The 13,259-nt window shown below is 36.4% G+C and overlaps 1 protein-coding gene across 3 annotated transcripts in view; it reads left to right on the forward strand.

The window, feature by feature from the left end:
- RAPGEF4 (Rap guanine nucleotide exchange factor 4) overlaps positions 1 to 13,259 on the forward strand; it is a 148,505-nt gene that overhangs the window by 12,567 nt on the left and 122,679 nt on the right. For all 3 annotated transcript variants that reach the window (XM_068195893.1, XM_068195892.1, XM_068195894.1), the window contains exons 3-4: positions 208 to 296; positions 8,946 to 9,092. In XM_068195893.1, coding sequence (XP_068051994.1) covers positions 208 to 296; positions 8,946 to 9,092 — 236 coding nt within the window. The remainder of the gene's footprint in view (positions 1 to 207; positions 297 to 8,945; positions 9,093 to 13,259) is intronic.

The following is a 13,259-nucleotide window of genomic DNA, read 5'->3' on the forward strand; positions in this document are numbered from 1 at the left end:
TTTCCATAGTGTATTGACTAGTTTACTGAAATATGTGCTTTCTAGTGTTACTGGAAGTATTACTGTAATAGTAAATAAGTAATCTCATACGGCAAATTGTATGGTGCCAGCAGTGACTGCAGTATTGCAGTAATATGTGAGAAAATGTTTATTACTGTTGCTAAACTTGAAGTGATAACTCTTATTTACAAGATTTCATCTTTCCAGTATTCCGTCAGGGTGATATTGGGACGAATTGGTATGCTGTCCTGACAGGATCCCTGGATGTGAAGGTGTCTGATACAAGCAACCACCAGGTAAAATAGATTTTTCATTGTGGCCATCCAGTCAGTAGTACAAAGGAAGAATATAATTTATGGTGAGGTAGATAACGACACATTCTATACAGATATTTTGTCACATCACAAGGATGTGTATGTTTCTCTGAGTCTCTTTTAGTCTTAGTTATCCTTAGTCTAAGGAAGGCAAATCATGCCATTGATTTCAAGAAACTGAAATGTAATGCTCCGGAAATGGTCTACATTTTATGTGAAACAAGACTCCTCTGTCTTTTCTAGTAGAGTTATTGAAGTTGTGCTAAAGATTGGAGAGTTGTTAATTCATTCCCTAGAAATATTTTAATTCAGTTCTTCTTCAGGAAGTTCAAAGCAAACCCGCTGACAGTACAGTCTAATAACAGCATCATGCAGTCTCCGCTGCAGAAATGGGGAAGTAGTGTAGTAATAGCAGACTATTGGAACTGCTGCCATGTTGGACAAGAAGCCTATAGGTAATACCTATTCAGTGTTAAGAAACAGAAGAACAAGTAAGATTCTCCACAAATTTAAAGTGGTTTCTCAGTATCTTGGTGCTCCTGGATTTATAAAATTTAGAGTAAATAAAAATCCAAAGGGATGAGATACTTCTAGAGTCTCTTGTCCATGTTGTCTAGAGTCATGTACTTGCTGCTGTGAGGTTAGTCTTCTGGGAAGGCATCCTGTCCCTTCCCTGCTCCCATGTTTGAGACCAGTGATTGTCCCATGATGTAGCTTGGTACAGGGTTGAACCTCTGATAAGGGGCTCATTGTGCCTTCACATGAGTAGTATAGCTACCCAGGACTACTACCCATTTTCCCCACCTGGATTGAATATCGCATGTGTGGGGGGAGATGGTGGTGATGTATTCTTTGCCCAAAGTTTGGCTGATTGAGGAAAGTTTTTTGCTCATAGCAGAAATTGGATTTTTTTCACTTTGCTGAACATTGCATCACCATTGAAATTGGGTCAGAATGCAAGTCAAGGCAGTGTGTGAGTACTGGGTCTTTCTATTTCCTGCAGCAGAATGGTAGATGCAAAAGAAACTTCTTTCATATTATTTTTAGCAACCTCTTCACTGCACTAAGTAGAGATTGATTGAGAGTATAATTAGCTTAATTTGAGCAATTCATGGCATGGCTTAGCTGTCATTGGTATTGTCACAATTTGGAACAGTACTGGACTTTTATGAGACCCTTTCCTGTGCATATCTAAAGCAATCAGGATTTTCCGGTGTTTGCCAAAAGATGGCACTACACTGTTGTGAAGAATCAATGCTCTTTACTCAGAAAGTAATACATCTGCACAATCTGGATGTTAAATTAAGAATCTCTTTGGAGTGTTGATTTGTTCCATTAGTTGGAGTATGGAACACTTCAGTTTCTTAATGAAAATAATGTAAATATTTTTTCCTGCTTGTTCAGGTTAACTCAATTTTCCTGCTAGTAGGAAGCTGTTGAACTACAATTCATATAATTATAGTTCTAGAAATTATATTCTGCAGCTATTTCTTACCTCACCTTTCCTTCTCACATGAACAACTAACTGAATTCTTACCACTGCCTAGTTGCCCTAGAATACAGCCTCACTGCCAAAAACATGGCAACCCACACATTTACCATTCCTGTCTGGATTATGTGGATGTTTGGGGACTCTTAAATTTGGGTCCAACATTTCCTGTAGTTTTGCTCCTGCTTGGGGTTTATACAATATCCCTCCTTGTTCATTCTTGGTCTCCTTCTCATTGTCCTGTCTGTAGCTCTTGGATGTGGTTCCTGTACAATCTTGCCTGTACTTTCTTGTTGGCACAGTACTGGTCATTCTTGAATTTGAAGTACTTGCTAGCACTCCCTGCCTACTGTGCTCACTACAAACGCAGATGATGGAGGCTGTAAGGTGTTGTATTGCTGTCAAGGCAGCCCTGGCACACTCATTTGACAGCATTGTGCTCCCAGCTGGGAATGGATGACCAGTGCTTAAGATGTAGGGGTACTTGGAGCACATATTCCAATCGCATCACCCAGGGGTGAAGGGTTCCTTTGCAAAGTTGTAATAATGACTAATTGCTCTGCTGTTACTATTATACCATAAATGTCACTAATGCTAATGAGAAACTTCCAGCAGAGCAGGACAGATACAGATGTTTACCTGAGTTTAGAAGTTTGTAGAAGATTGTAAAAGTACAGGACTATTCCATCTTTCCTAGCAGGAGAGTAGCTAACTTAGTATTTAGCTTCCTATTGGTTAAAATGTCTTCAGGCATGACTAATTAATTTGGACACTATTTAATACTTCAGATAAACAGAAGGTTGTATTAGATGACCTCCTGAGTTTTCTTGCAGCTTGAATAATTATATGATGATACCTACAGTGTTAATGTAAATACAGAAAATCAGTTCTCTTAATAAAAAATGTAAGTCCCATTTTGCTAGGTGTTCATCTGTGTACTTGGGAAACTTAAATTTCGTCAAGCCTAGGAATTAATGCATTGTGTAACAGCTACCATGTGCTACTTCTCTGTGCAGTCACCTTTGGTGATTGGTAGCTTTCTCCCATTAGAAGTACAGTAAGTTATTGTGCACTTGGGCCCTACTAAAAATGTCTTAATAGCCTTTGTTCCTACAGAAGCATTTAGGAACATGTCTTGCACTAGAAATTAAATCTTAATGTACTAATGGACCAAGACTTCAGTGTAGCTAGTGAGGTATTCACACACATTCTTGCTGTACAGCAGCTTACTAATGTAGATGCCGGTGATTTCTCTCAGAAAATATTAGTGATACTGATTAGGACCAAGTTGAGAATTCATATAAACAGAAATATTGATATTAGCTATTATTTGAAATTACAATAACAGGAACTATTACGTCTATTGCTTTAAGGGCTTTAATAGAGACGGACACAGCTGATTCGGACCTCATAAAGCCTTGTTTTCATCCTGGTTTAGCAAAACGCTTTCTGCTTGCAAAGCTGTGTTCTGGCACGAGAGGGCAGTGTTAGAACACAAAGCAAACCCGAGTGCGGGCAGCGTTCCGTGCTGCAATGGACACTTTGTACATCGTCTGCGGCTGTTTACCATACACACCTGTTTTAACGAGTTTGGCCAGAGAAAATTTTGCTGTTACTGTTAGTTTTGTTCCACCGGGCTGGTAAAATGTACTGGTAATTTCATCTGCCACTGGAATGGCTGCAGAGATTTGACAGGATTACTCATCCAGTACATCCTGAGTGGAGTCTGCTGTCTGTGAACACTATTAATGGATTGTTCTGGGCATTCAGCAATCAAGAAGAGATCGAAGAGGACTTTTTCTAAGGTGAAAACGTCTCACTGTGAATTCCAGAGGTAACTGTAATGAACTGGTTTGATCTTGCCTCAACTTGTTTGTAACAAATACCCTGATAAATACAGTATTTAAAAGTCGTAGAAAAATATAGTTAAGTTACCTTCAAAATAAACAGAAAATGCAGCCTCTATGGAATATATCAGAAAGAGGTCTTTGCCCTCAGTTATGATCAGATTCTGAATTTCATCTTTATTTGGCACTGTTGCCTACCCAATGTTGAGATACCTAGTAATAGAAGTTTCTCTTAGAGATATTTCTGGTTTAGTGTTGTCTTAAAAACACTGCTGACAAATTGCCTTGTGTATGTTTCATTTTTGAACTCTGTTTTGAAGCTGAACAGTCTAAGGATGACTCTTGGCAATGTATCAGAATAAAGCTGGGAATAAATACATCATGACAAAAACATCAGGGTTACAATGTTGTAGATTCTGCAACACTGTGATTTTTCTGAATTAGATTCAGAGCCTTTTACCCCAAAGATTTTTCTGACAAACTATGGAGGAATGAAGAGAAAGAAGACAAAGACCAAATAGCAATTTGATCTTCTGGTGGTTTTTTTTTGTTGTTGTTGTTTTGTTTTTTTTTTTTTTGTTTTTTTTTTTTTTTTTTTTTTTGTTTTTTTTTTTGTTTTTTTTTCTGTGTTTTGCCAGCTGAATCACAGTGTGTGCTGGGGCCTGTTGCCAGCTTATCTTGCCTGTGTTTTGATGGAGTTTTTTAGGCAGGTCAGTTTTTAAAAATAGACCAAATTGAACATAGGGCATTGACTTAAAAAACAATTAGCCTGTTTTAGAAAAGCTTTAAAGGAGGAGCTGTGAGTGCTTGGATGGTACAGCAGTGTCAGCTGTAAGAAGATGCATAGGTCTGGGGATGAAAAGCCAAATAAGTTAGTGAGGTTGCTGAGAAGAATGACTGTGAAGAAAGAGATTCATATGTTCATGTAAGAAATGGAAGAATTTCACAGCTCTTTGAAACTGAGGACAAAGGAGGTGTATGATAAGATGAAGTGTTAGCAAGGAAAGAGATTTAAACAGGGTAGTCCTTGCAATACTGCTTTCAGCATGTAAATGTCATTTTGTATTTTGGAGATAACCTATGTGAAGTTGTGACATAGGTTTGTACTGTAGTTAGTAGTATAAATATGCTAAGCTAGTTTTAAATTATTTAGTCTGAGCATGAAAACTGCTGTACCCCTTGTAACACAGGGAGTGACTGAACTAATGTACTAAGCTGAGAAGCAGAGTGTGTTGGCTCATGCTGAGCTCCAGTGTTGTGGTTGTGCTAATTTTGGTTTTGAACTTCGCTTATTGGAAGTTAATATAGAAAAATAATTTTACTTCTCTCTGTCAGGTGATGTAGGAAAACATGCAAGACATTGCAGGTAGCTTTTAGAAGATCCAATAGAAAGGTATGGAAATAATGAATGTGGTATTACAATACAGGTAAACTGTACCATACATATTTTAATTGGGTACTAAAAGAGAAACTGCTCACAGTTTTTGTAGAAGTGTAATGCTTCTTTAAGCAAATAACCTTATCTTGTGTTAAGAGGGTGGCCTGACATGTTTGCAAACAGTAGTTTTAGTGTGTTCAGAAGGTGTTTCTATGTTATTGTTAGAAATAGTTTGATAAGGATTTCTTGTCTGAATGGCTGAAGCACTCAAGTGAAAGTAATGGAACAGAAAAGTCACTTCATCATTTACTTTCATGTATATCCTTGATTTTTTTGTTATAAAAGGACATTTTTGCTGAGAACAAGCTGAACTGTGTCAAAGTAATAATAAGCAAACTTCTCAAAATGCCAGCTTTTGCAAAACTCCAGTTAAACATAGAGATACGATGTCCTAGAGAGACACAGATTGACAGGTGAGATAAAGATGCAAGGTGTAGGAAAATGATGAAATCAAAAACAATTTAGCTACATCGGCTCCCTTATAAACACAAAATGTTGAACAAATTAAAATTTCAGAGGAACATCCCCCATCCCTTAGAGCCTAGCACTAGTAATGTTTTTCCCTGTTTTCTTAATTTTTCTTTCTGACACCATGATTTTATTTACATTCTGTACAAAAATTCTGTTGCCAGCTTGAGAAACAGAAGGGATCACAAGTCAAGGAGGAGGGATACGGGATGATCCTTGAGATGGTGGGGAATGGAATAAAGCAGAGCCTTGTTTCTGCTTCTCATCCATTCCATAAAATGGTCTTGCAAATTCAATAAGGTTTTGGATTGATGGGGTGAGGGAAAAGCTTAAGAATGCTTTCCCTGCATGTGTCTCATGTGGCAGTAAGAGTCAGTGAAACTGAATACACAAACAGCCTCTGATTTGAATGCTACTGTTTTATAGTGTGTACAGAGGACAGCTAGCAATGGAAGCAATCTCCTCTTTCTAAGTCCCTAATACTGCCTTTTAAATAGCTCTGTGAATGTTAGCTGGTTACCTAGAACACCCTGCTGCTTCTGGGATTGCAGAGAGGAACAGCAAACAGAGTTTTGAGCTGCCAGCAATCCTCCTGAAGTCTTCACTGAACAGCAGGAGATTATTGAGTGTAAGGTTAACAGGCGTAATAGGAAACCCACCTGATTCCCCAGGAGGCTGCAGATGTATAAACAAGGGGTAGTGAGAAAATGGGGCTGTGAAGCCTCGAAGAAGGCATATAGGTCTGCACCCCAGCTGGCCGTGAAACTGCATCTCTGTGGAGAACTGTGATGGCTGGGGAAAAAGTCTGAAAGAACTTGATGTGATGCATTAGGTTTTAGCTTTTGTTTTTCAGATTCTGTACTGCTTTAGTGTGTAGTTCTAAGCTTCATATTAAGGGATGGTAAACTCTCTTCATAGAGTAGCTAGAAAAAACAATTAATTCTCTAGCTTGGGACCAAGAACAGCTGATCTGAATTTCAGGCCTAAGAGCATAAACAATGTGGACTGAAGAGAGGGAAACAAGAAGGATGAGACTTCATAACTTCAAGCTATAATTGGACAAGTAACTCCAATATACTAATGGACCGGAACTTATAAAAGTGAGAGACCTCGTGACTGGATGTCCAATTTGTGACCATTTTGGTTCATCTTGGGAGTAGCCCTGGCTGGGCTCTTGTACTGCCCAAGGTGTATCCTCTGAGGCCTTCTAATAAATACCTACTTTATTCTTTAACTCCATCTAGCCTCTGTTCTAGGTCAGCCTTAACAAGGCATCGGATGGAAGCCTGGACTTGCCTTTAATGAATGTAGATAGAACCATTCCAGCCTCTTCACCTAACCCCCACAGTGTTAATTTATTTCTTAAGCTTAACAACTGCCTCATCAAAAGTTATCTTATAAAGTAATTTCTTAACCAACAATTATCCTTTTTTCTTCTCATGTCTGTTCTGTCATTAAAGATTATTCTTTAGGGTTGTAAACAGTTAGAGAAGGTGAAATGTTTAAAATGAGTTTTATTTTTTGAAAGAAGAGGAATGAGTGAGAAGTTAGAAGATATAAACAATATTTATGATCTACCTACAGGAAAAGTTTCTTTTATGCCAGGCTTTTGGTTGTCCTGTCCTGAACAGAGCTCTTTTATCTGAACTTTCTGAATAGGATTGAGAATAATGTATATCTGGAGATCATATTTTGTATGAGCAGTAGGCACATTTTCTTTGTAGCTCCTTTGAATGCCGTTGTGAGTATCATAGCACACATAGAGCGTTTCAGCTCTGGAATGTGAGCTTGGGAAGGCAGACTTCAGTGTATAAACTGTATTATAGTCCGTTTGTAGAGGCTTCTATTTAGGTGTCTAGGTGCTCATTCCCGAATATTCTTTCTTTTAAAGAAAATCTGTTCTTACTTTCCTTCCTTGAAAATTTATTTCTGACAGTTGGTAAATTTTTCCTAGATCTTCTGAGACATAACTGATTTTGTTTTCCTGAGCACACAATTTTATATGGTAACATCTGTGTAAGAGCAATTTGCTATGGTTCAGGACTATTATGGGCTTTGGTCTTTGTATTGCAATTACAAAGCTACTAACCTTATCTTAATAACATTTGCCTATCATGACTTATTAGATGCATGAAAGGAAAGCAGTGCAATTCTAAAAACAGAAAATGATGCTGAAACATGCTCATGCATCTCTCCTGGATTATCAGCCACGAGGATAACAAACGTTTCTGCTTTGATTTTTGTAGATGTTGTATGAATCCTACATTTTAGAATTAAACTATACTTCTGATGTTGTATCAAGTAAAATTAGCATGTGTTTTTATATGTTTATTTGTAATTTTCTGTGTTCATATGCAATGTTTCCCTTTGTTAAGTACAGTTTGTATGATTTTAATGTTTTATGCTGTTGGTAATTTTTAAATTACTTAACAGACTGTCAGATAAGACCCATCTCAGAAAAAAGACATGAGTGTTCAGCTTCAAGCCGGTGATGAGGAACAAAGCAACTTTTGAGCTGAAAATAGAACATGTATCTAAAGATCTTGATTCAAGGAAGTTGTTTAATGGCTACTTGTTTTCTCTGCAGTAGCTCATAATTTTTATTGGAGCTACTACATAGGAGTTCCTGGCCAAGGGAGATTAATTTAGACATAATTTAGGATGGCATGTGCTCATATAGACTCCTTTGAAGTGGACTTTGCTGCTTGTTTGGGACCTTTTTCTTGCTCTGTACATGGATCCATTTTTTCCAGGTTGTTTGAACTTTAATAGTTTTCTTGAAATCCCTGATCTATGTGAAATTTTTTTTTTTTTTGGTCTGGTAGTTAATTGACAAACATCCATAAACAACTGAAAGATTTGCTGGCATTTTCAACAGAAGGGACAAGAGTTGGTTCAACGGTACAAGCACATTGCTTGTACAATAGAGAAATGCAACATAAATACAAGATATTATAATTGAAAGTTACATTTACATAACAGAAAACATAACAGATGAATTCTCTTTCTGATGAGGATAGCCTGTCTAGGACAGAAGTTTATTTTCCAAGATTGCATTTCTGATTCTAGTTACCTTCTTATCACCTCTGGGATTTCTAAAGATCTCATCATCACAGCAGTGTTTAGAGCTAGATTAACAAAGATCATAGGTTTTTATGAAGATGAAAGTGATGAATATAGAAAACAGAAGTCTCACTTGTTTCCACGTTCAATCTTCCCGTGTTGTTTACCAGCATATTGATTTTTTTGTTGTTGACACTGAAATTAATTTTCTTTTTAAGCAGATTGCTGAAGAGTCTCAAGACAGTGCTATTAAAAATAAGACACAAAAACTCTCAAAGCATTTTGAAATATTTAATGTGTCTTTTTTTTTTTTTTTTGAATCAAAGGATGCTGTGACGATATGCACTCTTGGAATAGGAACTGCTTTTGGAGAGTCCATTCTGGACAACACTCCTCGCCATGCTACCATTGTTACCAGGGAACACAGTGAGCTCCTTCGAATTGAGCAGAAGGACTTCAAAGCACTTTGGGAGGTAAGCTCAGATTCATTTGCAGTTAATGCAGAAAAAAATGCCTTGACCTTGAAAGTATTTGTAATATAGTATTGTTGCATCGCACGTCGGATGAGCCCTTGTTGCTGCCGGTGCGTGCAGTCCCGGGACCAGGATCAGCTGGGCAATAAAAAAAGCATGGCAATAAAAAAAAAAAGAGACTGGAATGACTAAAGGGCTAGAAATGGAAAGTTTCAATGTAGATAAAAGAAGGCACACGAGGGCACAACACAAATCATAAACAGTGCGGATCTACATAGCTCCTTTAGAAGACCCCCAAATGGGACAAACACAGCCTTAGATAAACATTATCTGAGGGCAGGGAACCAAGGAACAGAGAGAAACAGAAACAATACCTTACATGGAACACACGATTAACTAATCAGAGGTCAGGGTTCAGAACATAACCTTCTAATGAATAACTTAATCTGCATAATGTTCCTATCATCCTTTTCTTCTTCTTCTTCTTCACTTCTCACCATAACCTAACTAGAGATTTCTCATTTTAGCTTCTCAGTGTCCAGGGTCTAATGTTATTTGCTGCATGGTTGGCCCACAACCCGTCCTCTCCAGGACGGACCACCACATAGTATGAAGACATTTATATCGTAAGCAAAGTATAATTATTTTAAATTAGCTTGGAAAAAAAGGAAATTTTTTACTTCTCTTTAGTGCTTCATATGATTATGTACTCCTGTATTTCTTTCTTTTGGGCCTCTTGTAATGTAATAACTTAGGTGTTAGAATTTCTGGTAGAATTTATTTATATACTGCAGGTGTTGCTCTCTTAGCCTTAAATTTGCTTTTATTGCCAGCTTTTATCAGGAGAGTCTATTCTTATTATACTCTGAAATTTTAAATTATTCTCATTTACTTCTGTCTCATCACCAGCTGTAAGGGGTTTAGAACTTGCAGATGGGTCAAGATCACTTAAAAATTGACTTACTGATTACATGTGAATTCCCTTAAAACTTTACTTTGTGGAGAACATACTGCTGAGGTTCTTCATTCTGTAGTCTGTCTACTTTGGTATCCATGCAGAGAAGACTTCATTAACATGTTTCTGCAGAAAGTTACTGAACTTGAATCTGTTTGCATTTTTTGCAAGCATTACATCTGGTTTGAAAAGTGTTGTGGGAACTGGAAGGTATCCTGTTGGCCTGGCCTACACTATTGCCAATTTGTTCTTCCAGCTTGTTTGAAGTGGTGACTCTACAAGTGTAGGTGTTGTGCAGAGCTGCCAGATGGTGTGACAGTATCCTCAAGTTGCAGGTCTAGGGACACTAATTATATTTAAGAAATAGGTGCTGGTTCTAACATTTTAGTTCATCTTCTAACTGTGGACAGATGGATTTATTTTTTCTTTCTGTTTTCCTGCAAAAGAGCAGTATTATATTCCAAATAATTGTCCTAAAGCAGTTCTAAAGTCAGTATCAGAAAGAAAGTCAATTCCCCAACTGTCTATGTTGATGGAGGAATTGGCACTTTCATCACCTGCCTAACAATATGTTACCTTGAGCACAGTTAATGGTGCAGCATTGCCAAGGCATGAAAGACCACTATGTGAGTGCTTGCCATTGAATGCTCTGACAATATCAGATATCATTCTTTGAATTGCATAGACAGGATTTGTACTATTTTTTGGCAGATTCTACAGCTAAATGAAAATGTTTTGGCAAGTTCTACAGTTACTGAAGTTTTGCAGCAAATTTGAAGAATTTGACAAGGCAATATTTTTTTGCAGTTCACAGGGGTTTTTTTGCTACAGCAGCTGCATTGTAGTTTTAGGCCTTGGCATGAAAAGATGAAATATGCCAGTGGTCTCATCTGTTTTAACATATGCAGCATTTGCCAGTAGTCAGAAATTTGATAATGTAGATAGTGCTTTACAAGATAATGATGAGGGGAATAAATCCAATTTTAGGTTTTTCTGGTAACATTTTTGTAATAGTTCACTTTTGATTGGTATAAGCAGTCATTTCTCCCCTGCATATGAATTTCCTGCTAAGCATTCAGAGATTGTTGTTCTCTTATCAGGATTATTTGGGGTGTGGAGGTTCCCTTTTAAAAATTTTGGACTCATATTTAAAGTTGTTTTAAAATTTTTTTACAGCATAATTTGCTCTTTAATCATTAATACAGTTTTGTTTCTAGCACTTTTGATGATTTTGCTGAGTTTTTTGATGATAGATGCTTTTGTGGAAGATATGTGTTAGAAGTACTGGAGTGATCATAGAGAGCTTTAGCACACACCTTGTGTGTTGCAGCCTTTATGAAATTGGGCAGTAGAACACGTCACAAATGCTGCAGGTGTCAGTCAGAGACCACAGTTTGGACTGTGGTGCTTCTTTGCCTTTTGCGCCATTTTACAGTGAACTTCTCGTATATTTTGATGTGCTTTCTTTCAAGGAGGCTATCCCTGTGCTCTCAGTGAGTGGAAAATTATTCAGTGAAATACAGCTTTGCTCGTTGGTCTCAGATATAATAAAGTTGTTCATTTTTTCAAGGTAATGTTTATTTCCTTACAACCTGCTAATCCCAGAGTCTGCATAAACTGCAGCTAATGTGTGATAATGAGAGAATGTTTAAAATAGATGGAAAATTATGTAAGAAAATTTTCCCAAAATATACTAGCGGTAGCACCAGTACTATATTGTTATTAATATTATTGTTACCTGATGAAAAATAAATACTTTTTTAAAGGGACACTTTTTGTGGTTTGGATGCTGCATTGTTCTTTCTGCCTTATCTTCTTATTTTTTCATATATCTTTGCTGTGACCAAGTGTGTATGAGGAAACTGTTATTGTTACATGTCATTCAGTTTTTAATTAAAGAAAAGTTAAGAAAACCCACAATGTCAAAAGTGGATCGCTGATATTAAGTACATATGGTACCATGGAAAAATGGGGAAAGGCAATAATATCAGTTCATTATAGTCCAGATATTGTAAAGCTAAAATCTACTGTGGGCAAATTTCAACTGTCCACATAATGAGAATTTAATTCATGAAAGAAGTAGTTTACCTAGGAAAAAAACTTTAATTCCAAAATAATGCAATGCTGTAGTATAAGAGCAACCTAAATAAATTGTAGGGTTAGTATTCTTAAAATGGTTACTGATGCTATGTATGAAGAATTTTTATTATTAATAATAGGAGTGCAAAAATACAATATATGTTATTTCTTCATTTGTTTTTCCCCAAGAAATTAATTTTTGGGGGAAATTTACTTTTTTCCTTGTTTATAGGGAAAGAAAAAAAATCAAAACTCTGTTAACCAAATAACAGAGTTATTCCTACAGATGAAAGAAAATCCAATACTGAAATTTTAAATTTTTTTTCTTATTTTTAGATTGTGAATGTAATCTTGGAAAATGAAACGACAGAAATAGATTCAGTATTGTCTTTACTGTACAACTAATCTGAAATGCTAGGAGTAAAAGCTATGAACTGTCCTACTTAACACTAAAAATTTGCCTACTGATGAAGTTCACATTTGCAACAAATATTTTTATACCTCAAATCTATGCAGTTCTTTGAAAAAAAATTACATATCCATTATGCTGCTTATGAAACTTTTAGTATTTATCCTGAAACTAGATTTTGAGAGAAATATTATCTATTTTAATTGTTTCTAAGTTTAGAATTTTCAGAATCTGAGAGTTCATATTGTGAATTTGCAGACTTCTCTGAGTTTTGTTAAAATTGAAAATTAACTTGTCGTATATGAGCTGTATTGCTCTAAGAAGCAATTGTATTGGTATAATGATTCCCAGATTAGATATGTTTTATTGATATACTTAATGCACAATATGCAGCAAAGGTATTAATTTCTATGTGTACTATTGTAGTTGGGTTTATACCTGAAAGAAAAAAAGATAGCTACTACTAAACTGACTTGTTTTTTTTAATCAGTGTTAGTCTGCCAGTTTTTAAAATTTAAATATTCTTTGAGGAGAAGATAGGATATTATTTATCAAAAATACAGTAAAATGCCTTCTGTAATAGATGCAGCCCCATATTCAGTCAGCCCTTTAATTACAGGAAGATTTTCTGTGACCTTCATTTCTATCAGTCAGGGGATGCTGGTCAGAACAAATGATACTGTCCTGATCACAACAATTACCAGTTAAAATGGGCCAGTTTCTC

This window comes from Anomalospiza imberbis, chromosome 7, assembly GCF_031753505.1.
Source record: "Anomalospiza imberbis isolate Cuckoo-Finch-1a 21T00152 chromosome 7, ASM3175350v1, whole genome shotgun sequence".
Classification (NCBI taxonomy): domain Eukaryota; kingdom Metazoa; phylum Chordata; class Aves; order Passeriformes; family Viduidae; genus Anomalospiza; species Anomalospiza imberbis.